Source organism: Furipterus horrens, unplaced genomic scaffold, assembly GCF_987537825.1.
Source record: "Furipterus horrens unplaced genomic scaffold, mFurHor1.1.pri manual_scaffold_17, whole genome shotgun sequence".
In the NCBI taxonomy this organism is placed as follows: Eukaryota; Metazoa; Chordata; class Mammalia; order Chiroptera; family Furipteridae; genus Furipterus; species Furipterus horrens.
The window spans coordinates 58146856-58173423 of NW_028327187.1; the positions used below are offsets into that span (position 1 = coordinate 58146856).

The 26568-nt window shown below is 35.8% G+C and overlaps 1 protein-coding gene across 2 annotated transcripts in view; it reads left to right on the forward strand.

Annotated features, from left to right (window-relative positions):
• Positions 1-24262, forward strand: part of ZMAT1 (zinc finger matrin-type 1) — a 53882-nt gene extending 29620 nt beyond the window's left edge. The window contains exons 2-7 of one of the 2 annotated variants that reach the window (XM_090265316.1): positions 5541-5647; positions 8173-8274; positions 8351-8525; positions 10299-10583; positions 21496-21595; positions 22813-24262. In XM_090265316.1, the coding sequence (XP_090121442.1) occupies positions 5541-5647; positions 8173-8274; positions 8351-8525; positions 10299-10583; positions 21496-21595; positions 22813-24136 (2093 nt within the window). In that variant the 3' untranslated portion in view covers positions 24137-24262. The remainder of the gene's footprint in view (positions 1-5540; positions 5648-8172; positions 8275-8350; positions 8526-10298; positions 10584-21495; positions 21596-22812) is intronic. The other variant, XM_090265317.1, reaches the window with a different exon arrangement.
• The last annotated feature ends 2306 nt before the right edge of the window (positions 24263-26568 follow it).

Sequence of the window (26568 nt, forward strand, 5' to 3'; positions counted from 1 at the left end):
TTTTGTCTCCTTAAAGGAAACTGGCCTCTCTAGTAAGTTATATTGCCATCAACTGATAATATTTACTTATTATTAAAGATTTAATAGTAAGTTCATGATCTTATCACTATGTTTTGATTGCATATGGTAGATAATTCTGAAATAAGGGAAGTCCTGAAACACTGTTTAAACTCTTTACCTTGCTGATTTTTACAGAGTTAGATCAATCATTCATATATTTTTAAACAATTTAAAATGTAATTTAGAAGAGATATTGTATATTATAGGGGTAAATTTTAAACTGTTCATCAAGTTGTTTCTAACATGTTCCTAATTTTAATTATTGAACATTGAAATTTTTAAAGGCTTTTCTTAGTCCATAGGGTGGTACTGAAATTTAAGATTAGTTGATATCTAACATAACTTTTAAAATAAATATCTTTAAAGGTTTTAAAATAGAAAGTTCTACATCCTTTTTGCAAAAAATTAAAACACAATTATACAAAAAATACAATGTTAAATTTTATCCCTTATTTATGGCTCCACTTTTCAAAGTTAACTACTTTTAAATTTAATTTATGTTTTTCCATATTTTTATATGTAGTGTATATATAACTTTTAGTGTTTGGAATTGAATGTATTATATTTATTGTGCTATAACTTTTTACCTATTTAATATGTCATTGGCATTTTTCCATAAAATTGTATGTGGTATAAGCTTTCTCATTTAAATAACCGAATAGGATACAATTTTGTTGTTTTGTGATTTATACAATATAGGTAAACTAATAAACTTTGGCAGAATACATTTCAGCTGTTAAGAACTATAGATATTCCACTCCTATTTAACATAGTCTTTGAAGTTCTAGCCACAGCAATCAGACAAGAAAAAGAAATAAAAGGTATCCAAATTGGAAAAGAGGAAGTAAAACTGTCATTATTTGCAGAACATGAGAGAATACATAGAAAACCCTATAGGCTCCATGAAAAATCTACTAAACCTAATAAGTGAATATGGCAAAATAGCAGGGTACAAAATCAATATTCAGAAGTCAAAAGCATTTCTGTAAACCAACAATAAAATATCAGATAGAAACTAGAAAAAAATCCCATTTACTATACAAACAAGAAAAATAGACTTCTGGGCAAGATGGAGGCATAGAAAGACACACTGGGTCTCCCTCCACAACTAAGAAGGAATACAACTACCTCAAAACTAGAGACAACCAGAAGTTCCAGAAAGTCAAGCTGCATGGAAGTCCAACAAACAAAGATATGAAGAAGAAATACTCATCCAGAGAGGTAAGAGGGGTGGAGTCAGGGTGGAAAGGATGCAGTGTGGTGGTGGTGGCAGTGGCAGGCTGGAGGAAAGCACGTTTTGAAAAGTGGGGAGCAAACCTGGGGAATGTTTCCAGCTCCTGACCAGACCATGCAGCTTACGGTCCCTACACCAGGGAAAATCAAGCCTCATTGCTTCTGACTGTGCAAACCAGTGGAGTTTGGGGCAGAGGAAAAACTGCCAGTCTCTCAGCAGAGTCCGCTTGTTTATAGGTCCACGATGGTACTAGAATGTCCATAGATGCACGCACTCTGGGAAAGATGGCCAAGGCAACAGCTTGAGAAGCTCCAGTTCCATACAGAAGTGGGAGAAGTGCCTGGAAAAGGGGCAAGTGCTGAGCAAGAGGCATTGTTTCTTCTCTGACCCCCCCGCCACATACAGTGCCACAATGTGGTGAAACGAGTTGCCCTGTACTGACAAATACCTAAGGCTCCACCCCTTACAGCGTAACAGGAGCAACAGCTCTACCTAAGATACAGAGGCAAGCAAACACAGTAGCCTGGCAAGATGAGGAAACAGAGAAGTATAGCCAAAAGAGGGAACAGATCAAAGTTCCAGTGGGAGAACTAAGCAACAAGGTGATAGCCAACCTAACAGAGGAGGAGTTAGCCAACCTAACAGATGAAGAATTCAAAACACTGGTGAAAAAGATGCTCACAGGCTTGACAGATATGCTTGAGTATGACAAATGTATAAGGGAAGAAGTGAAATCTATGATATATGAAATGAAGGAAAATCCACACAAAACCGATGGTGAAGGGAAAGAAACCAGGGTTCAGATCAATTATTTGAAACGTAAGGAAGAAAAAAACAGTCAACCAGCACAGAATGAGGAAACAAGAATTGAAAAAAAAAATGAGGAGAGGCTTAGGAATCTCTGGGACAACTTTAAATGTGCCAACATCCAAATCATATGGGTGCCAGAAGGAGAAGAGGAGGAGCAAGAAATTGAAAGCTTATGTGAAAAAATAATGAAGGAAAACTTCCCAAATTTGGTGAAGGAAATAGACATACAAGTCCAGGAAGCACAGAGAGTCCCAAACAAGCTAGACCCAAGGAGGACCACACAAAGGCACATCATAATTAAAATACCAAAGGTGAGAGATAAAGAGAGAATCTTAAAAGCAGTGAGAGAAAAGCAGAGAGTTACCTACAAAAAGGTGCCTATAAGACTAGCAGCTTATCTCTCAAAAGAAAGATTGCAGGCAAGAAGGGACTGGCAAGAAGTATTCAATGTGATGAAAAGCAAGGACCTACAACCAAGATTACTCTATCCCAACAGCTATCATTTAAAATGGAAGGGCAGGTTAAGTGCTTCCCAGACAAGATAAAGCTAAAAGAGTTTATTATCACCAAGGCATTATTGTATGAATTTTAAAGGGACTTATTTAAGAAAAAGAAGGTCAAAACTATGAACATGAAAATGACAATAAACTCACAACTATCAACAACTGAATCTAAAAAATAGAAACAAAATCCAACTAAGCAAACCAGAATAGGAACAGAATCATACGTATGGGGACCATTTGAAGGGTTATCATCTGGGAGGGGCAATGGGGAGAAATGGGGAAATGGTGAAGGGATCAAGAAGCATAATTGATTGGTACAAAATAGACAGGGGGAAGTTAAGAATAATATAGCAAAGGGTGAAGCCAAAGAACTTACAGGCATGACCCATGGACATGAACTAAGGGGGGTGGGATTGCTGGGGAAGAAGGATACTGGCCCAAGAGAAGCAAAGAGGAAAAAATTGGTACTACTGTAAAAACATAATCAATAAAATATACTTAAAAGGAGAAAAAGAAAAAGAAAGTACCTAGGAATAAACTTAACTAAGGAGGTAAAAGACCTGCATTCAGAAAACTACATAATACTGAAGAAAGAAATTAAGGAAGATACAAATAAATGGAAGCATATACCATGTTCATGGTTGGAAATAATATCATTAAATTGTCCATACTAACCAAAGAAATTTATAGATTCAATGCAATCCCTATTAAAATACCAATGACATATTTCACAGACCTAGAACAAATACTTCAAAAATTTATATGGAAACAAAAAAGACCCTGAATAGCCACAGCAATCTTGAGGAAGAACACAGTAGGAGGAGTCACAATACCTAATATCAAACTATAGTACAAAGCCACTGTAATCAAATCAGTCTGGTACTGGCATAAGAAAAGACATATAGATCAATGGAATGGAATAGAGAGCCCAGAAATAAACCCAGGTCTATATTGTCACCTAATATTTGACAAAGGGGAAAGGAATATAAAATGGAGTGAAGGTAGCCTCTTCAACAAATTGTGTTGGGTGAACTGGACAGAGACATGTAAAGAAATGAAACTAGACTACCAACTTACACCATACAACAGAATAAACTCAAGATGCACCAAAGACTTAAATGTAATATGTGACACCATAAAAGTCCTAGGAGAAAACATAGCCATGGAAATTTCAGATATCCCCTGTAGCAATATTTTCACCAATATATCCCCGAAGGCAAGAGAAGTAAAGGAAAGAATAAACAAATGGGACTACATCAAACTAAAGATTTTCTGCTCAGCAGAAGAAAACGTCAGCAAGATGAAAAGGGAACCAACCATAAAGGAAAACATATTTATCAGTGATACCTCAGGCAAGGGATTGATCTCCAAAATATATAAAGAACTTACGTGACTCAACAGCAAGAAGACCAGCGACCCAATTAAAAAATGGGCAAAGGACCTGAACAAACACTTCTCCAAGGAAAACATCCAGAGGGTCCATAGGCATACTCAACATCACTAACCATCAGATAGATGGAAATAAATACCACAATGAGATACCTCTTCAGACCTGTCAGAATAGCCGTCATCAACAAATCGGTAAACAAGTGCTGGCAAGGATGTGGAGAAAAGACATCCCTAGTGCATTGTTGATGGAAATGAGAATGGTGCAACCACCATGGAAAGCAGTATGGAATTTCCTCAAAAAAACTAAAAATGGAACTGCCTTTTGATCCAGCAATTTTATTGCTGGGATTATGTCCAAGGAATCCTGAAACCCCAATTCAAAAGAACCTATGCACCCCTATGTTCATAGCAGCTCTATTTACAATAGCTAAGTGCTGGAAACAGTGCCCATCTGTAGATGAGTGGATCAAAAAAACTGTGGTATACTTACACAATGAAATACTATGCAGCAGAACGAGAGAAGGAACTCCTACCATTTGCAATAACATGGATGAAACTAGAGAGAATTATGCTTAGTGAAATAAGCCAAGCAATGAAAGACAAAGACTTATGATATCACCTTGTACAGGAAACCAACGAACAACACAAACAAACAAGCAAAATTGAACCAGAGATATGTAAACAAAGAGCAGAGGAACAGTGACCAGGGGGTGCAGGAGGAGGAGAAGGGACTAAGAAGGGAAAGGGTCAAGTCAGGGAACTAGTATAGATGACACATGGACATGGACATGGACAACGGGTTGCGGATTGACTGTGGGAGAAGGGTTGGACATGGTGGTGGAGGAGCAATGGGAGAAAAACTGGGACAACTGTAATAGAAAAATAATAAATAAATCAAAATTTAAAAAAAAAACTTCAGAAAAATATATGAACTTCAAGTGTAAGTTGAGCAAGTTTTGGTAGGTATTACAGTGAGAAACACAATAGCATAACATCTAGATGTTGGTAGGTGAACATTATTTTATAGCTTTGAGTGGCTGTGTGAGGCTTGTTTGACCAGATAGTTTGCTAGTGTTTGTCCACCATGGGCACAGTTTATATGTGGTTCCAGGTGATTTTTAGATAATACGGGAGCAATAAGTCCAGATAAGTGACAGTCTTAAAATAATGCCTTTCTTAGGATTGTCTGCTGTAAACACAAAATTCCAAGGCTAGGCATTTTAATCCTGCCTGTCATTATTGGTGCCCAAATCATTTTATGAAGTTCTTGAAGTCACTGGCACCCCTATAACTTTTTCTTTGGAATGGTATTGCCTAGACTTATCATACTAAATAAATAACTCTTGCCATATGAGACATTAGAGGAAGACTTAAAATGGCATATTAAATCACATACTTGATAAGCAAAAAGCTATTATCATAGCCCATAAGCACTCAGATTTGAGATGATATATGAAATAATATATAGTTGAAGGATGAAAATGGTACCTCTAAATATTCACTAAGGGATAATATAGTCTCACCTCCCTTTATTTTATTCATAGATACAACTTGGAATGAACAAGAAAAGGCTGTACTCTTTACAGATAACTTTTGTAATGTATGTGGAGTAGTGCTACAGTTTGAATCACAAAGGATTTCACATTATGAGGTAGGTTAAAAAGAATGGAAATAGAGTCTAAAGTAGGTTTTTAAATGTAGCAGGTAAACTTCCTATGTATTTTTTTTTTTTGATTCTGTGAAGCAGGTGATATTATTTCCCTTTGATGAATAAAGAGACTGGCTCAGAGAGGTACAGTAGCTTACTAGCATAAGTTTGCGGAATTAGAGTTTAAACTCAGTGTTGTTTTACTACAAAGATTTTCTTATTTTCTTCACATCATTTTTACTTATTAATTTATTTTTTAATTTCTTTTTTTATTGTTGTTCTATTACAGTTGTCCCATTTCCCCTGCTATTGCTCTCCTTGCCCCAATGATTTGAAGTGACACCTCTACATGTACTAATTTTCATATATATAATATATATGAGTGTGTGTTTTGAGTCTATTAATTCTGTTTTTGTATATCTCTGTTTGCCTGTCTCTACATTAACTTCAGATTATTAGGTTTAAAATAAGTCATGATATCTGGTAGGAAAAACTTACGACAAAAACATCATCATAGAAGTTAAGAGACAAACCACATGCTGAGTGATATTTATAACTTATATAACTAACAAAGGATTAGTGTCTAGAATACATGTGTATAAGGGACTATACATCAATTAGAACAAGAAACAACCCAATAGAAAAGTGGAAGAGGAAGAGTAATATGAACAGGTTATATATATATATATATATATTCGTATAGATTAGATCTTCAACTTCACTAGTAATCATAATATGCAAGTTAAAGTGATAATTAGCTATCTTATCAAAACCATATGCTGAAAAAATTAATATCTAATAGCACTTAACATTTAAGGAGTATATAAGAAGACAGAAACACTCATATACTCTGCGTTTGGTGTTGATATCTGCTTCAATATCTTTGGAGAGAAATTTTATACTTCTTATTGAAAGTTGAAAAATCCTTATACCATGTAAACCAAGAATTCCTCTTCTAGGTATCTACTTAGAAGGAACTCTTTGACATGTATACTAGGAGATAAATTTACATATGTTCATTGCAGAAATGCTTGCAATAACAAAATAAATAGAAACATAACTGCCTTCAGTAGCATATGGAATGGGCTGTTATGCAACATGTAACATGAATTCACTACAGCTGTATGGATTAATACGGGCAAATATTAGAAATGTAATATAAAAAACAAGCTGAAAAAGATGAATAGAATGATTCCCCATATTCATAAATATTTTAAAGTGACAGCAGTATGTAAAACTGTTTATGGGTACATGCATATGTAGTAAAAGAGTAAAAGCATGAAAGGAAATGATACAGACCAACTTTAAGATAATGGTTACCTATGGGGAGAGAGCAAGGAGGAAAGGATTATGGGCATGAGGAGATAGAACTGTATAGGTAAAATTTTACCTCTTTTAAAAAGGAGAGCTGAAAGAAATATAGCAAAATGTTAAAACTAGATGGTCGGTATGGGCTTCTGCTATATTATTTCTTGTGCTTTTCTATATGATGAATATAGTTTACAATTTAAAATTCTGTAGAGAGAGAGAGTGATTGCCTCACAGTATGTGCTCAGGAATGTTAGTTTCCCTTCTACCTACACCAATATTTTGGTGGTTTTTGTGTATTTTGTTATACATTTGTTCAGAGATTTTTCTAAAGTGCTTAACCTGCAAGAGTTAATTTCCCCCTGGCTGCTGTGGCTCAGTGGATTGAGCATCGGCCTGCGAACCAAGTGTTGCTGGTTCAATTCCCAGTCAGGGCACATAACTAGGTTGCACGTCAGGTCCCCAGTTGGGGGCACGAGTGAGAGGCAAGTGATGTTTCTCTCCCTCTCTTTCTCCTTTCCCCTCTTTCTAAAAATAAATAATAAATAAATAAGCAAATAAATAAATATATATATATATATTTTTAAAGAGTTAATTTCCTTACAAAAAGAGAATTTGAGAAGTAGGACATGCAGGGCTGATACTACAGATCCATGACATCATTAGGGACCCAGGCATTTTCTATCTTTCTGCTCTGGTGAATTAGTTTCTATCCTCAAGATCCCCCATAGTCCCAGATGACTGTTAGAACTCTGACCTTTACATCTTGATTCCAGAAATAGGAGTAAAGAAGGTTAGAAAAAGGGCTCATCCCCTAGCTTGTTAAGGAAGCTTCCCAGAAGTTCTACCCAACACTTCGTGTTACAACTTATTGGCCAGAATCTAGTCACATGGTTATATATTGCTGAAAGGGAGGCTGGAATGTGCAGTTTTTCAACTGGTTATATTGACTAAGATTTGTAATTAAGGAAGAAGAAGAAAATTGATATTAGGCAACAACTAGGAGTCCCTGTCAAAAATAAGATCCTAAATGGTATTGGCCTCTAACTTATAGCATTATTTTCACTTTCACTGAGATTTAGATTTTAAAGCATGTGAAACTCTTTCATAAAGTTGGTACCTACCAAATATATTACGACTCACTAGTGCTGCCCTCAAATTCAAAGAGGTGTAAATTTGCGGTGCCTCTGATATTGAAGAACAATCATATCTTTTTTCAGAGTGAAAAACATGCTCAAAATGTTAGGTTTTATTTTCAAATGTATGGAGAAGACAATGAAGTGCCTAGTAAAAAAGTGAAGATGGATGTTATAAATTTCCAAGTGAGTGTCCTATGTGATGTTGTAATTCTAAATTTTGAGTTACTGTATCTTTCTAACAAGATTGTGCTTATTTCAGGTGCATAAGAGTGAAGTAGGGAGCAGACACAAATTTTGTGATCTCTGCAGCATGATGTTTAGCTCTCCAGTTGTTGCTCAGTCTCACTATATGGGGAAAGTCCATGCTAAAAAATTGAAGCAATTAATGGAAAAGCATGCTCAGGTATCTCCATCAGGATTTCAGCCAGAGATGGGTAAGATTACATTTACTTCTTTTGCTTCAATATAGGGTCTTTATTACCATTTCATCCCCAATTCTGCCATCCGTTTTTTCTCAGACTTACACTCTGAGAAAGTTTATTGATTTATATTGATTCTTCTTCTTCCCAGTGAATCTCTTTCTGTGTTCTTGTCATTTACTGTGGAGATTATAATCATTAGCTGGATTTTAAGAAATGTCACAACCTCTTCTTTTCAGCTTATCAAATCCATATAAAAGCAAGTGATTCTCGCCCTGGCTGGAGTGGCTCAGTGGATTGAGCGCCAGCCTGAGAATCAAAGGGTGCCTGCTCGATTCCCATTCAGGGCACATGCCTGGGTTGTGGGCCAGGTCCCCAGTTGGGGGCGCCCCAGAGACAAGCACACATTGATGTTTCTCTCCCTTTCTTCCTTCCTCTCTCTCTAAAAATAAAAAATAAAATATTTTTTAAAAAAAGCAAATGATTATGCTGCTATAAAAAAATAAACAATAACCAGCTCAAGCTCTTTGGTTTCTAATCAAATCATAAAATCTTAGCTCCTTACTTCTTCCCCTTAACATTTATCTCATTCTTGTTTTGCTTTAGTACTTTCCAGAACATTATCTTATATGTGGGTTCAGACCCCAAAATATAGTTATGATGCAGCATTTCCTGACTATAACTGTAGGCAAAAAAATAAGTAAGTTATGAAATTTCCTTTTACCATGATGGCTCATTTCTTTCTTCCTATGAACATAAAAAAAGTATGACCAGCATCATCAGTCAGTAGTTATTGAGTACTTATTTTATACTAGATCCCAAAGATACAGTGAACTATAAAGCATTGCCTCTTTCCTCCTTCCAGTGATGTTGGGCCACAAGTACATGAGAGATTTGACCCAAAAATCTCACTTCTGCCCTGATGTGGCAGAATATACCAGGGAAACATAACTTGTACTTTGAAAAATTTGTATGATAGCACAAAAGAATAAGATAATTAATCCTCTGGAAGAAATTATTTACCACATTTTCACTAGCTTTAGCACTTTAGGAATACAGTATGTCTGGCATGGAAAATTTACCAACATTAATTTCCAACTGATAGTGTAGGCCTCATCCAAACATTAAAACATATTGTCTTAATAAATGAAACCAGAATTATTTTAAAATTTAGTTTAGTCTCTCTAATTGTTATGTTTTGTTTTTCTGCCTATTGGTCTAAAAAGGGCCAGAATCAGTGTGCCTTACAAAAGAAAGCATCTTGTAAAGCCTTATCTTCAGTCACCCAAATACATCAACTTGGGCTCAGAGAGGAGACTCAGTGAAAGAGCTCTGAAATAACTGTACCTGTGAAAATGTATACAATTGCATACATTTTATTTTGATACAGACAATAAATCTGGACTAGATAGATGACTTACTGTGCCACTCAAGGACACCAGCTTAGTATTTGGTACCATCTGTTTTACCCTCAGTAATTTCAAGAACCATCCTAAGACAGCTCTCATGCTTTCATTAATTTTCCCAATTAATATAATTAGTGAATTCCTGATGCTGAACATTCCTTCCTGTCTTTGTTGGAGAAACTTGGTGATAGATTTGCATTCAAACTTCCTTTCTCACAGAAGGCAGTTCTTTTTAACTTGAGTACCTTTATCTAACAGCTGTGTGGGAAAAGTCCAAAGATAGTGGGTTTTAAAAGAATTCTAAATTTCCCTAATACTTGATAATCAATGAAGCTCTAATAGCTGAACACATGTTAATCACTTCTCATTATGACTTTTTCAGCAGGTCTGCCTATTACTACTTCTGCAGAGTCAACTTTTCTGAAATCCCTGGCAGTCAAGCCTCCTCCAGGTGGGATTAAAGACAAGACTATGCCTTCCTCTCCCAGCACTGCTTTGGATTTGAATAATCCAAACAAGTATTGCAAGCCCTGCTCTGCTTCCTTTAATAGTCCATTAATGGCCCAACAACATTATACTGGGGAAAAACACAAAAGAAATGAAGCTAGAAAGAAGTTTGTAGACAAGATAAGAGAGAAACCTCTTCTAGCAAAATCAAATGCAAATGGTAAACAGTAAAATATCACAAAACTCTGTCATAGCAAGTTTATTTTTTGAAATACATACTTGCTTATGTATATACAATTTTACTCTTTTTGAGTAGGGTGTTCATAGTACTCATGGGATTGTAGAATTTTACATAAGTAAGGACTTATAGTCTATCTGGTTCTATCTGTTGGTTTTCTAGAGCACGAGACCCAGAAAGCTTTATATCACTCTTATTAATCACAGAATAAAATACAGATATTTCCATGGTTCCTTGTTATATCATATGTACATAAGGAAATATTTTAGATTAGTATCGTGTGGTTATACCATTCATTCATTAGGTACAGGTTATGTGTCTCTTGGGTGCTAGGATAGTCATTCTTGGGAATAAAAATGAGGATGGATACACCATTTTCCCAGAGCAAGTATATAAACTAGTTGGGTTACTAATACTTCATTGCAAGTGGCTACAGGCATGGATTCTTGTGTACATATTTATGGTACCCCGAGGAGTAAAACACCATGGTTCAAAACAATCTTCTTATAGGAAATACATGATTTGGATTGGTAGGAGTGGGAAAGAGAGGATGAACAAAGGTGCTAAGAAGGAGTGACAAGAATTCAGGCACAATAAAGATTCTTATCCTAATTGGAGTGATCCACTTCCTCTTCTAACAATTTTTTTTTCATTTTTCCCCCCACAGGCACCTTCTCACTACTAGTGTATTTTATTTCTTTTTCATGTTCTTTCTCCCACCCACTTCTTTCCCTTCATTCACTGTTATTTTTTAATTCTTTCCTTTCTATCCCTTTTCTGCTTCGTGTGAAAGTATTCATTACTTCCTTCTTCTTGAAGCTCGGTTTTGTCATATTTAACTCCTTATGCTCTGGTTCTTCTTCTGTGATTACATGTCTTATCTTTTTTCTTTGGGGGCTCTTTTTAAAGCAATTACCTAAATATAGATATTCCCATGGTTCCATTCTTGACCTTACTATACAAACATGATATAATCTACCCCTTGATTTCACCTCTCCTCTGTAAGCTTATGACCTTTCTGTCTAGCTTTAGACTCATATATCTATCCAAACAGCAGCTGTTACTTCCCCTGGATACCTCATAGCTATTTCAAATACACATAGTCACTCAATGTAGAAACCTGTAATTAACTGTGAGTCTTTCAAAACCACCTTCTTAACTTTCTATATCTAATGAAGCACCAAGCCATGACTGTTTTACCTCCAAATTATTTCTTATACCTTATCTCCAGCCTGCTCTTCTGACACTAGTTCAGGCACTCAATATCTTTCCTAGAACCTTGCTACTCAAAGTATGGTTTTTGGCCAGCATCATTAACATCACTTGATAGCTTATTAGAAAAAAGAATTTCAGGCCTCCCTGAAGACCTACTGAATCAAAATCTGCATTTTAACAAGATCCTTCAGTGATTTGTACTCAATACATTTTGAGAAGCATTGTCCTAGAATATTTCCACAACCTCCTAACTTCTTTCTGCCATCAATTTTGTCTCTACAAATCTGCCCTCAATTTAAGCACTAGAATGTTTCACCTAAAGTGCACATTTTCCCATGTCATTCCCCTCTCTTCTTAAAAACTGTTAATTATTTATCCATTTTCTAAGGATAAAATTTAAGCTAGATAGCTCTTTACCATCTTGTCTCCGCCTACCTTCTCCAGGCTTATCCTCTGCTACTTCCTGCCATGGTCGGCATAGGTCAGAACCTACAAACTCTTTATGGTTTCCAAAAATCATTACTCTGTTTTTTATCTCTGTGGCCTTGTTCATGTTGCCATGTTGCCTAGAACATCTCCATGTCCCTCTTATCTTGTCTAACATCTACTCATTCTTTAACAGGCTACTTTCTTGGAAGCCTTTTCACTTCTGTCGAGGCTTATCTTTGGTGCTTCCTTAACCTGCATTTCTAATGATCTCTCCATGTATCTTTATCTTCCATTAGAATGTATGGACTTTGGGGGAAGAAACTTCACTTACCTCTTCTCTAGTTCCAGTGCTAGGGATAGAAACTTGGAGAGCATACTTACCTCAATAAAGATTAGCCTAATACATAAATCAGTGAAGTATTAATTTCTATATACTGAGAGCCAACCTTGTGATTGTACTACTTAAGTTTCCGACTTAATGTGATTCAACATATCACCAAAAGTTACACAGAGATATGTGTTTCTATCTAGGATTTTAAAGAACATTTATTTAAGCAGTGTAGAAATAGAAGTTGTAGGGCTTCTGGAAGTAGTAGATGTTTGGAGAAATGAAAAACTTGCATTTAATAGAGGTTTTTAAAATTGTTTGGCTGAAGGTGTCTGAAATAAGTGGCTTCTAGTTTAGTGACATTAGGTAAAGTTGAAACTGAGTCAGTTATAAGAAGTGTTTGCACTCTAAACAGAAGGTCATTTTAGTAACCTGAAGTTTCAGGGTTATTAAAATAGAAGAAAGAGGATTTGGGTGATATTTTCATGTGGCTGGGGAGAAGATGCTGATCCTCAGCATAATCTAATCCAGTCAGTGAAGTCATTTTACCTGAGCCTCTGAAGCTAGAGCTCAAAGAGATTTTCAAACTTGCTTTGACTATTTCCTTTTTGAAAACAGCAACTGAGGATTAAAAAGGAGCTGGAGAATTTAAATTAGCTAATGAGAATTTCAAAGAATAGTAACAGCAGAAGCCCATATTATAAGTGAGCAAGTGGTAAGACAAAAAACAATTTAACATGTGCCACCTTGACTATTTTACACTCCAGCCATTTTCTCCCTTCTTACTGTCTCTGCCATCTTTTCCATTTGCTATTATTTATATATTTCTACTATATATGTTCTTTTTCTATCTTCATCACTCTCACTGTTTCCTCATGTCCCTCATCTAGCCCAGATCTTATTAGCACAGGAATGACTACCATAATGATATGGAACTAAAGTATGTATGTATTTTTTTATTTATTGTATTTGTTTTGCTTATCTTACTGATTTCTAGGCCTATTATCATGCTTAGAAGTCTCATCTCCACCTGTAACTCAACATATCTAAAATTGAATTAATAATCTCCTATAAAACCAGCTTAAATTTCCCAAGTTTTCTGTCTTTGCCAATAGTATTATTTGTCATCTACACTAGAATCTTTGAGGGCATTTTTTACTTCATAATTCCCTATATCCTGTCCAGAAGCTAATCTTACCGAGTTTTCTTAGAACTATTTCTTCATCCTGTACCCTTCCATTACATTCCCTTTACAATCATCTCACACTTTAATGCTGCAACAACCTTCTGAAAAGCTTTACTTATACCTCATTGTTATTTTCTTATTCTCTAATAGCAAGATTTTAACGCTGGATCAGTTTCACAGTCCAACTTTTCTACTTTTATATTCAGGATACTGAGTGATGCTATGGGAAATTATGTAAGGCAAATTGGGTACCTCTACAGAGTCTTGGTATCCAACCTCTATGGACTTTTGGTCCTACTTAATCCTTTCACTTTTCCTTTACTTTTCTTTCAGCAATGGTTTTTAACTCTACACCACTCTCTAAGACACCCTTCCATGGTTCTACTCTCCTCCTCCTCACACCTGTAAGGCAAGCTTATTCCTTATTTCATCAATCAATAAATAAATTGGCCATCAAATGTGGATTACCAAGTCTCTTACCTTAACCAAATTATCCCTTAAAGATGCTCTTTAACTGCTACACTTTACCCTTCCCTTCATAGCCAAGTGTTTGTTGTTGTTTTTTTTTTTCAAATATGTTTGTCTTCACTGTCACTCCTCAACTCACTGCCATTTGTTGACACACATTTCCCTAGCTCTCCAAGTCACTATCCCACCACTCCACTGAAACTATTCCTCACAGGGTCATGGTGACCTCTAAATTTCTAAATTCAATGGACATCTTTACTCCATTCATTAATCATTCCTTTTTAAAAATCTCTACTTCCTTATCTTCTTTGACATCACTCTCTCATGTTCATTCTTATAACTCTGCCTTTTACTATGTGACCTTTACATGGTCCCCTCCTTCTCTTTCATCTTAGTTTAAAGAGTGACACTTCCCAGAATTTTATCATTATGTTGCTATTCCAATGCCCACCCATTCATTGTCCTCAGGAAATCTCATCCACTCTGATTATGTAACTACTCCCATGCTCTGACTTCTCCAAGATCACTCTGACTTATGTTCTACCTTTCAAACTCTTATATCTAACTACCTGTTGGACACCTTTACATGGAAATATAACAGATATCTCAGATTCTGTGTATTCAAACTCAAACTCACCATTGCTTTTTCTCCCATCTTTTAAAACATTTCCTTCTGACGTTTCAATTTCAGTTAACAGGATCACCATCCACTCAAGTGCCAAACTAAGATGCTGAGAGTTATTTTAGACTCCTTAATATTTCTCCTTTCCCCTTATCTCCCACATTCAATTAGTCACTAAGTTTTGCCAATTTTAATGCTAAATATTTCATTAATCTCCCTGTTCCACTCTGCCCCGACTGTGACCTTTCTTGCCTATTCCAATCTCTTGCCTGGTCTAGTATATTTACATAACTGTGGTTTCCTTATTTCCAGGCTTGCTTCTGTCAAATTCATCTTTCATACTGCAGCTAGAGGAGATTTCTCTAAAACACACAGATAACTATGTTATTTAATGCTTAAACAACTTCAAGGTTCCCAATGCACAAAATAAAGTCTAAGCTCTTTAGCATAACATATAAGTCTCTCTTTAATCTGACTGACACCCTTTTGTCTCTCCCATCTCATTCCCTTATATTTAATTCTACAATTCTAAATTTTAAGAAGTTGCTGCAGACACTTCTGTGCTTTTGTTCTTTTTTATGAGATTTATTGTGTTGACATTGGTTTCAAGTGTACAATTCTATGATACATTATCGATGTATTGCATGTGTTTCCACCACCCAAATTCAAATCTCCTTCTGTCACCATATATTTAACCCCCTTTACCCTTTACTTCTCTCGTCTCCTCTTTCCTCTGGTAACCACCATACTGTTGTCTGTGTTTATGAGTTTTTGTTTGTCTTGTTTGTTCATTTGTTGCTTTCAGTTTTATATTCCACATATGAGTGAAATCATATGTTTTTTTAAATATATATTATTTTATTTTATTCTTCATTTTTTCTCTCTGATTTCTCTTACATGATATTCTCACAGTCCATCTATACTGTCACAAATGGCAGTATTTCATTTTTTCTTATGGCTGAGTAGTATACCATTATGTACATATATGTGTCACATCTGCTTTTTTAATGCTATTTACTCTGCCTGCAATATTCTTCTCAACTCTTTTCATCAAATTATTTTTAATCCTCCTAAGTTTAACTAAGGCATCATTTCTTCCAGTATCCCTCTCCAGACTCCCATAATGTTTTCACTGCCTTTGCTTCTTTGAGCTCCCATATACATATTAAGCACACCTCTTGTACCTTTTAGCAAACGAGATTGAAATCCCTATTCACGTATCTGTTTATCACTTGGATTTGTGAACAATCTGCCCATTTTATTCATCTTGTACCCTTAAGATCTAGCATGTTGCTTGGTGCCACACTGGTGCTCAGTGTTTGTTGAACAGATTATTTGAATTCAACACATCATGCCCATTTCTGTCTCTGCTATACCTGATATTGATTTCACCCCCTGAAATGTCCTTATCTGCTTTCCTTATAGTTCAAATCCTTCTTGTCCTCCAAGATATATCATGACTTCCCTCACTACTGTAGCTCTTGGTATCATCCCCTTCCTCTGATTTCTCATGGACTTTACTGTTGTTCATTGACACTTGTGTTACTTGTAGCTCCTTAATTGAAATAGCCTCCTTGAGACAAAGGATTATATTTTATTCTTCAATTTTCTTCTCATTGCTTTATATGGTAATGACTATATGGTTTTTTTCAAGTCATATTTGCTAATTGTTTATTGAGAGCAGTGTTGTGTAGAGGGATAAACATAGATTCAGAGGCATTTGAACTCATTTGCTTAGTTGCACCTCAGATTCTTTGGGTATAAAGTGAAAATAAGACTACTCCATGCATGGAAAAAAGATGAAATGAAGCACTATATATGGTATCCATCACAGAATAGGTCATCAACAAATGTTAATTAAAAAAATATTTTGTCCTCCTGTCATATAATTAAAAACAGGTAAATTAGATACCTTTTATTTTTCTTCATAAACTGAATCCCATATTAATTGTATTTTTTGCTTATACATTTCTCTCAATTTATTTTTCTCTATTGAAGACATTAGACATATGGTTTTCATTTTTTACTATGTATTAGAATAATGCAGGCAGCTTTTAGACATTGCAGTGCTCAGGCTATGTCTCAGATCAATTAAAGTAGAATCCCTGGGACCTGCACATTACTGTTTTGTTTTCTCTTTTTTAACTCTCTAAGTGATTCCAATATAGAGCCAGGATTGCAAACCACAATGTTAGACTATAAAGACAAACCACAGATAGCACTTCCCATATCTATGCTTTGAAAACAAAGATCTTTATCAAGGGAGTTATGAGATTGAACTGTGACTAAGAGAAATGTGGGCCCCACAAATGGTTATGAAAGATTCTGAAAGGTACAAGATGCAAAGAAGCTTGAGTTCTGGATGAAGTCAGAAACAAGGAATCCTGCCAGGGCTGAGGGCAACAAAGCTGGACAAGGTCAAGCGGCACATTCAGATGGGGGGCGGGGTTTAAGAGTTTAATTAACATATGGTTGAAAAAAAAACACATGGAGGCAGATTATAGGAGGGTTAGACCAGTAATTTTGATATTGGGACCAACAAATAGGCTTTACATCTTCACAGAAAGGTTTACACCATTTTTAAATATTTTTTTCTGATATGCTGATATCTTAGAAAAAGATGAGGTGTGTGAAAAAGACAATGGCTAAGTTAATAGTAATGAGAACTGCCTTTGGATCTTTCATGTGCAACCTACATCTCCTCTAAACTCTTGTTTTATCTATATTATAATCTTCTGATGTAATTTTTAAGAAACAAAGGAGGAACTGAGAAGAACACTATATACCATATACTTAATAAGCTCTAAACAAATATGTAAAACCTCTGAAATATAATCTGAGTTCAAAATTATAATGAACATCATTGGCTTGATAATTTAGGGCAGTGGTACTCAACAATGGCTGCACAGAAAAATCACCTGGAATGCTTTCAAAAAGTAAGAAAGCCTGGTTCCACTACTAGAGACTGTGATTTAATGGGTCTGATGTGGACTGCAACATGAAAAGTATTAAAGTTCTCCATGTGGTTTTAATGTGTAACTCACATTGAGAAACACTAATTTAGATGAAACCAGGACTTCTGCTTATCTTGCATATATTGGATGCCCTCAAAGTGTATGGTTTTGGCCAAGTGAATCTGAGCCTTAATTTTCACACCTGTTAAGTAAGTATAGTAATAATTTCTTGAAAAGTGTTGTTGTGAACATGCAGAGTCCTAAATTTAGTCCTTAGCTTTGCAAGAAGTCGAGAATCTTCAGAGTTGATCACCTTCAAATTAGAGTCTCACCAAACCACAGACAAAGTTGGAAGATGCTGATAAATAACTAAGAAACTGGAAAGTATCCCCTTAGTGCATTTCTCACACATTCACTGATAACCATAACAAGGGATATCATTAAAATACAAATTCCCTGCCCCAGAGATAGCCAGTTATGTTCTCTAGGGCAAGGGCCCCAGTAATCTGTATTTTAAACTAACACTCCAGGTTGTTCTTATCAGAGAAGCCTGGGAAACATTGTAGTATAAGTTAACACACTGTCATTCTGGTATTGATTTACAATAGGAGGACACACACACATACACACACACAGGATGGGACAAAAGTAGGTTTAGAGTTTGTATGGAAAATAATACAATAATTAATAATAATGCAAGAATAAACTCTGTTTCATGTACTCACAACTGTAAACTACTTTTGCCCCACCCTATATATTTTCAGTTCTCAGGGTTTTAAAAAAATCTATTATCTAAGGTATCCTCTTTTTGATATCAAAGAATATGGGAAATCAGACTTCCGGCCAAGATGGAGGCTTAGACGGACATGCTCGGTCTCCCTCTACAACTAGAGAGGAATACAACTACTTCAAAACAAAAGATAACTAGAAATTCCAGAAAATAAAACTACATGGAAGCCCAACGTATGAAGTTATAAACCAGCGGCGCCCTTTGGGCAGGTAGGAAGAGCGAAAGCGGGTGGTGCTGTTTGCGGTCGCACCAGGGACAGCGGCAGGGAGAACAATCTCAGCTGCAGTCGAACCCCCAGCAGCTTGCAACCCCAATGCTGGGGAAAGCAGCCACCACATTGCCTTGAATAGTGAGGCCCAGAGGGTGGGAGGACGGATCCCGGTCTCCTAGTGGAATAACTGTGTGAATCCATCTTGGACCCCTGCCCCCACACAAAGCGCCACAGGGCTGCGAAATAGGTTGTGGAACGGCGCCGGTCACTGGGTCGTGACGAGTACAGAGGCACTACACCCTATAGCCGGCCCAAGAAAACAAAACGCATCTGTCAAAATGAGGCAGACAACTATAGAAATCCTGGTGGCGCAGCTCACCAGGCAACAGATGAAGAATCTGACAGATGAACAGATAAGAAACCTGTCAGAGGCTCAGTTCAGAGCCATTGTTATCAGGTGGCTTACAGAATTAACAAAAGATCTGGAAAAAGATGAGAAAGAATCGAAAAACACTCATACTGAAAAGAACAAAACCACATACGAGACAGATGGTGAGGAAAAAAATCCAGAGTTCATATCAACAAACCAGAACATAGAGAAGGAACAAACAGTCAACCAGTGCAGAGAGAGGAAACGGGAAGCAAGGATGAGAGGATCAGAAACCTCTGGGACAGCTATAAAAGGCCCAACATAAGAATCATTGGTTTGCCAGAGGGCGAAGAAGATGAACTAGAAATTGAAAAATTAAGTGAAAATATAATAAAGCAGAACTTCCCAAACTTGGGGAAGGAAATAGACTTACAGGTCCAGGAAGCACAGAGAGTTCCAGAAAAACTGGACCCAGGGAGAACCACTCCAAGACACATTATAATCAAAATGTCAAAAATTAAAGATAAAGAGAGAATCTTAAAAGCAGCAAGAGAGAAGAAAAGAATCATGTACAAAGGGGTCCCAATTAGACTCTCAGCTGACTTCTCAAGGGAGACCCTGCAGGCAAGAAGGGACTGGCAAGAAATATTCAAAGTAATGAAAAACCAAAACCTACAACCATGAATACTCTATCCAGCAAAATTGTCATTCAGAATAGAAGGGCAGAGAAAGTGTTTCCAGGACAAAACAAAACTGAAAGAGTTCATTAGATCCAAACCACTGTTATATGAGATGTTAAAGGGACTGGTTTAGAATAAGGAGGATCAAAACTATGAAATCTAAAATGAAAACTGCATCATAAGAAACAACAACAGAAGCTAGGGAATTGAAACAAAGGGAAACTAAACAGGCAACAAGAGTGGAAAAAGAACTGTAGGTATGGGGAACATATTGGGGGGAGGTCAACAGGGAGGGGGAATGGGGAGAGGGAGGGAGATGATATAGGAATTAAGGATCATGGTAGGAGGGAATGGAATAGACAGAGGTTGAGAAGAACTATATGCACAACTAATGGACATGGTCTAAAAGGGGGGGACAACTGGAGGGAGGTGGGCCACCGGGTGGAGGGGAGCAGAGGGAAGGGAAATTGGGACAAATGTAACATTATAATCAATAAAACACATTTTAAAAAAAAGAATATGGGAAATCAAATTTATAATCAGAAAGTGACTTTGTGAGCACCAAATCAGAGCACAGGGAGAGAAGATAGTTTGGGGGAATCATTCATTAAAACTTTGGCATAACCTGATGAGTTCTCCTGGGCCTACCATACATAGAGTATATGTCAGGAGTGAGCAGAGTCTTCATGTTCTTCAAAGTCAGCATCTTTCTTCCCCCTTGACAATAATATAGTCTCCTGTTTCTATGAATAATCTTTGCTTGGGAAATGTCAATACACTTGGTAATGATCATTTGAGTATCCTTTAGAAATTAAGTTGCTGCTTGATTTCAAAGATGACCTTGCTTGGCCCAATTTATTGCCTCTTTTTTTAGGGTATTTTTTTTTTGTATTTAACCTATGAAATTTATTAATTTGCTTCTTCTGACTGAAAAGAAAGTGGAAATATGATGAGATTAAGAAAATCAAAATGAATTTATCCTGTTTCAAATTTTACCTAGGAAGCACAATGTAGCTAATGTACCTATTCTGTAGCTCTTGACTCTTTTAAAGTGGTAAACAGTAGTTTTGTTTTAGAATTTTGCTTTCAGCTTTTGTCCTGAGAATGGGTCTCACTAAACCTCTCTCCTTTCTAAAATCTGTCTGTGGGATTACTTTTGGTAAACTAATATACTGCAAGGATTTCAGGTAAGAGAATGAAAATTTGCTTTTTTGTGTCTTTAATCTTTTGGGATGTTTCAGGTTTTGATTGGATGTAAAAAGAATTAGGGTCAAACAAAAAGAGGTTGATTGAGGGGTTTAGATGCAAAAGTTCATTGGGCATCCTAAATTTAAAGTGCCTGCTACACTCCCACATAGAGACAATAAACAGGCAGATAGAAGATTCTTAGAGAAGAGGCCAAGGCTAGAGAAACAGTGTGGTATCATGTAAAGAATTCTGGGCTTTAAATTAAGAGATGTGGGCTCTGAGAGGATATCTCTATTACTGTCTCTGTGACTTTGACCAAGTCACTTGACCTCTCTGGGCCTTATCTTTAACTTGGGAAAATTCAAGTAGATGATGTCTAGTAAATTTCTGTCTAACTGTGTGATTATAAGTGTATCCATACTGACTTTCTTAACTTGAACTCTGCTTTTTCAGCATTTAGTACAAGAACCTACGCTTGTCATATTTGTAGTATCACCTTTACATCATTAGAAATGTTCCGGTCACATATGCAAGGAAGTGAACATCAAATTAAGTAAGTATTTTTTGCCAAAATGCTCCTGTGATACCAAAGGCCAGGCTTTTTCCAAGTACTCTTGCATGTATTTTACAAATTTTCTAGGCAATCATTTCCCTATGAGTTAATCCTGTGTATGTTTTGTGGTATTTGTAATATATTGCATGCTAGTAACATCCCCCAGGAAATCCTCTAACTATGATAATATACTGGCAGAGCTGGCTAACTGGTACTCCTCCTTACCAGACAGTGCTGTCCTTCTTTGGAGAGATCATTAAAGGCTCATTCACTGGTTAACCATACACATTAAAATAAACCCTGGTAGGTTGGCTTAATTTCAGGGATCAGGGATCTGATCATCATCTTTCCAGTGAAATATAGTGGTTAATAACAAAGGTCTTGTGTTGGAATTGGATTGGAATACCAGATCTATCTCTCTATCAAATATGTAACTTTGTACAGCTCTGATATAAAATGGTTATGATGAAATATAAAAACATGTGTAAGGCGCCTGGCCTGGAACATAGTAGGAGCTCAGTAAATGTTTATTCCATTCTATTATTTTAAGAAGGAGAGGATTGAGTGGACAATTGTAGGGGCTGGATAAGTCAAGTAGCAGGACAGAGGGCACTTAGTTATTGTATATTATATTGGTTTGTTGCTTTTAAAATCAAATCATAGTATTACATGATTTAACTCTAGTAGAAAAGATTTATATGACTGAGTCTGAATACTTAGGAGCTAAATTGTCTAACACACCAAATTAACCTTAATTTAGACTTCTAAAAATTTCAGGGTTCCAGAATAAATAGCTATCACATTTAAAAGATCTATGCAAAGAACTGACTAATCAAAACTTTTAAAACAATGTGACATTCAGATGAGACCATCTTCAGGGCATTAAATATTATTGGTCCTTTCCCACACATCCAACATGTCTTACATTTTAAGTACTACAACAGTATCAGGTATGTCTGTTTCTTCCCAGGCCTGAAAATGTTTTTATGTGTGAAATACTATGTGTAAAATACTGTAAAATACCTGGGAGATTTCTGACTATCCTTCCTACTTCTCTTTGACATCAAAAGTCATTATTTATAGCTTTTATATTGAGGTAGGTTTTTTAAATTTGGGCTTTTTTTGTTTTTGTTTTTTAGACTAATCTTTTTGAAAGCAAAGAAAATGCTCAGATAAGATAATTGAGTAACAACAATTTTCTAATGTCTTCTTTGCAGAGAATCCATTATAGTTAATCTAGTGAAGAACTCAAAGAAGATAAAAGACTCTTATCAAGATAAAAGTGCAGATCACATCAAAGTGCATAAAGCCAGAGAACAAAAGCCTCAGACTTGTTTCAGAAAGGTGGAAGAGAGTTCTTTGGAAACCCATGGGTACAGAAAAGTTGTTGAGTCTAGGTCCAGACATAGAATGTATGAACAAAGACACCCATGTGAGACTTTCTGGACATACCCAGAATCATATAAAATTTCACAAACAGTGGAAAACCAATTACCTCATTACTTACCTGCTTATTCAAGGAAGACATATGACTCTTTCCAAGATGAACTGGAAGATTACATCAAAGTGCAGAAAGCCAGGGGATTACATCCAAAGACTTGTTTCAGAAAGATAAGAGAGAACTCTATGGAAACACATGGGTACAGAGAAATTGATTCTGGACCCAGACAAAGAATATATGAGCAAAGATTTTCAGTTCAGACTTCCCATACCTACCAACGACAATACAATATTTCACCAGTGGAAAGCCAGTTACATCATTGGTTACCAGCTTATTCAAAGAGAACATATGATTCTTTCCAAGATGAACTTGAAGATTACATCAAAGTGCAGAAAGCCAGAGGACTACATCCAAAGACTTCTTTCAGAAAGATACATGATAGCTCTATGGAAACCCATAAGTACAGAGAAATTGTTGATTTCAGACCTAGATATAGGATGTCTGAGCAAATAACCCCATTTGAGACTTTCCATACCTTCCCAGAATCATACAATATTTCACAAGCAGTGGAAAATCAGTTACCTCATTGCTTACCAGCTCATGACAACAAACAGAAACTAGACTTTATGATCTATTGTCAACCTACCAGAGATTATTTCCCAGAAAAACCAGTACCCCTAAGCCTTAGTCAGCAAGAAAATAACTCTGCCTTACACAGTGTAGAATCTGAGGTTTACAAGCACCTCTCTACAGAAAAAAATACCAGTGACCCTCAAGCAGGTAATAAACGGAGACATCAGAAGAGAAGAAGGCACCTGGAGGAAGGTGAAGAAAAGCCAGAGAAAGAGCAGTCCAAGCATAAAAGGAAAAAGAGTGATCGGGGTATGGAGCTAAACAAGGACAAGAACATCCGACAGAAGAAAAGAGAAGGAGATAAAGTCAGTGTCAGTTCAGGAAAGCTTAAGCAGCGAAAAAAGAAAAAAAGCCGTGGTATAACATCTTTGAAAGAAGAGCGTAAGCACAGGAAAGATAAAAAGAAATCTGTTGAAGAAAAGACGGAAGAGGAAATGCTTTGGGATGAGTCCATTCTTGGATTTTGAACTTCAAGTTTTATTTACCCGAAGATGCATTGAAGACATAAGAATATGAATTTAGATAAACATTCAGTGAAGAAAAAGACGTTTATGTAATCAATGTCGGTTCAGGAAAGCTTTTTTGTGTAAGAATTGAAATTAAATTAAAAGAAGAAACAAGCAAGCCTAAACCTAGACTTTGAGAAAGAACATAACACAAGAACATAAGACAAAAAGAAACCTGTTGAAGAAAAGACAGAAAAGTAAATGCTTTGGGGCGAGTCTCTTCTAAGGTTTTGAAATTTTAATATTGATTACCCAAAGATGAATTGAAGAAGTCAGTTAAGAAAATTGACTTAGACAAAAGAGCATTAAATGAAGAAGAAGAGAGGTGGATACAGTCTATGTCAGTTCAGGAAAGCTTGTTATTATTTTTAATGGAAATAAAATAAAACAAAAGAATAAACAAGTTTAAATCTAGTCTCTAAGAAATAACATAAGAAGGTAAGAACAAAAGAGAAAAGGAAACTTGTTGAAGAAAAGACAGAAGAGTCATTCTTTGGGATGAATCTACTCTTGGATTTTGAACTTTTTAGTTTTGTTACCTTAAGGCTGAATTACAGAAATAAGTTGAAGAGTTTGGTTTCATGAAATTCATGTTACTTGCATTTCCTAAGTGAACAGTGACTGGAACCTCTAAAAAGAGCCAAGTGATGTAAAAGTATTCAATATGACTTTTTGTCAAGTTATTTTTCTCCATTTTTTTTAAAAAAAAGAAAGAGAAATCACATGTACATACAATGTAATTTCCCTTAATGAAGTTATCTTTATTTCTATCCATCAAATTTTCGTGATAGTAAATTATTTTCCCATGGTAGATAATTTCTTTTAAGTGAAAGAATTACCAGGCATTACAGAGTCCATTCTTTGTTTGGTTTTGAGTTAGTATTAGTGGTGTTTTATTGTCATTGTGTCTTTATGTTTCTTGATTTTCTCCAAGAAAAATGTATGAAAAGATTTAGACTGATTTTTTTTTGTTAAATCTAATTTGCAGTGTATTTTTGTACTTTATAGTGCTGAAAGTGGAAAATGAAACAGTCAATAATAATCTTAGATGATATATAGTTTTAAAAGTACTGATACAAAATCAGTGTATATTCTGGAAATGTTTATATTATATTAAAGTGTTTTCTACATATTGTTTTATGTAAATGATCATTTCCCAACCAAAGACTATTTTATTTTACTTTGAGAGTGAGAGGGGAAATAAACAGTTTGCACCTCTGGGGAGATCACGTTATAAAGTTGTAATAATTTTATTTCTTCCATGTCTTGCTGAGTAGAAGCTGATATTAAGACTTGAGCTCAGTTTTAAGTTAGAGAAATATGACTGACTATATATTTAAAGCTGAAGAGAGAAGAATTTATAAGTGGTAGTGAACAATGAGGGTGCATTACCTTTAAATTGTTTAATCTTGATTATTTTCTACTCTAGTGCTCCCTTTTTTATGATAAGCACCTCCTGTAAGCATTTGAGCATCACTATAGTATAGAAGGAGTGATAACCTGGGAATACAAATCTCATGATTCTGGTCTCAGTAGTACCATCGCTTCTATATGACCTTGTGGAAATACCATGAGAATTCAATATGAGATCATTAGGAATAGGAGAAAATAGGATATAGCACTCCTTTGATGTGTTTATCCTATCAAAAAGTAAGTAAATTTAGATGGTGATGTATCTGTACTTAGGCAAGTCACTTAATAGTTGGTTTTTCTCAAGATTTGAATAAAATGGTAAATATGAGCTGAAGCATATTATGATTGGTCGGATTTATACCTGGTTGAATGAATAATCCAAAAGAGATTTATATGGTCCCCAAATTAACTTTTATTCCACAGTCCCGTTGGTACAAGATTATTTGGTGCTATAATACCACTTTCCCTGTTTCTAACACATTTGGTATACTGGGGAAAAGGGGAAAGAAGAACCAGAATCAAGCAAATAAGACTGTCAGTTAGCCACAAAAATGGCCATTTCTCTTTTCTGGACATGACAAGAAGGCAAGATTTTTTCACAAAATAATGTGAGCATTTTTAGAACCGATAAATTCTTTTGCAGAAGTCCATTTTGTGTTTAAATCTGGGCATGGGAATTCAAAACTATATATCATAAGACTATTAATTAAGATACCAAATTACTGTGGTCTTTTCAAAATAACTTAAATAGATCAATAATTCATTAAAATTAGCCACACAATTTTAACCAATACTGGGTAAATCATGCAAATTTTAAACATTAAAATCATTTAAATTGGGTGGTATGGCACATTGGAGGAGGGATAAGGGTGTGGTGTTGACTACGTTATTGAGAGGGTCACCAGTGAATTGCTCTAGAGAGTGGTTTTTAGAAATTACAGGACAAAAAATGTTGACCAAAAATCAACTTTGTGTTATGC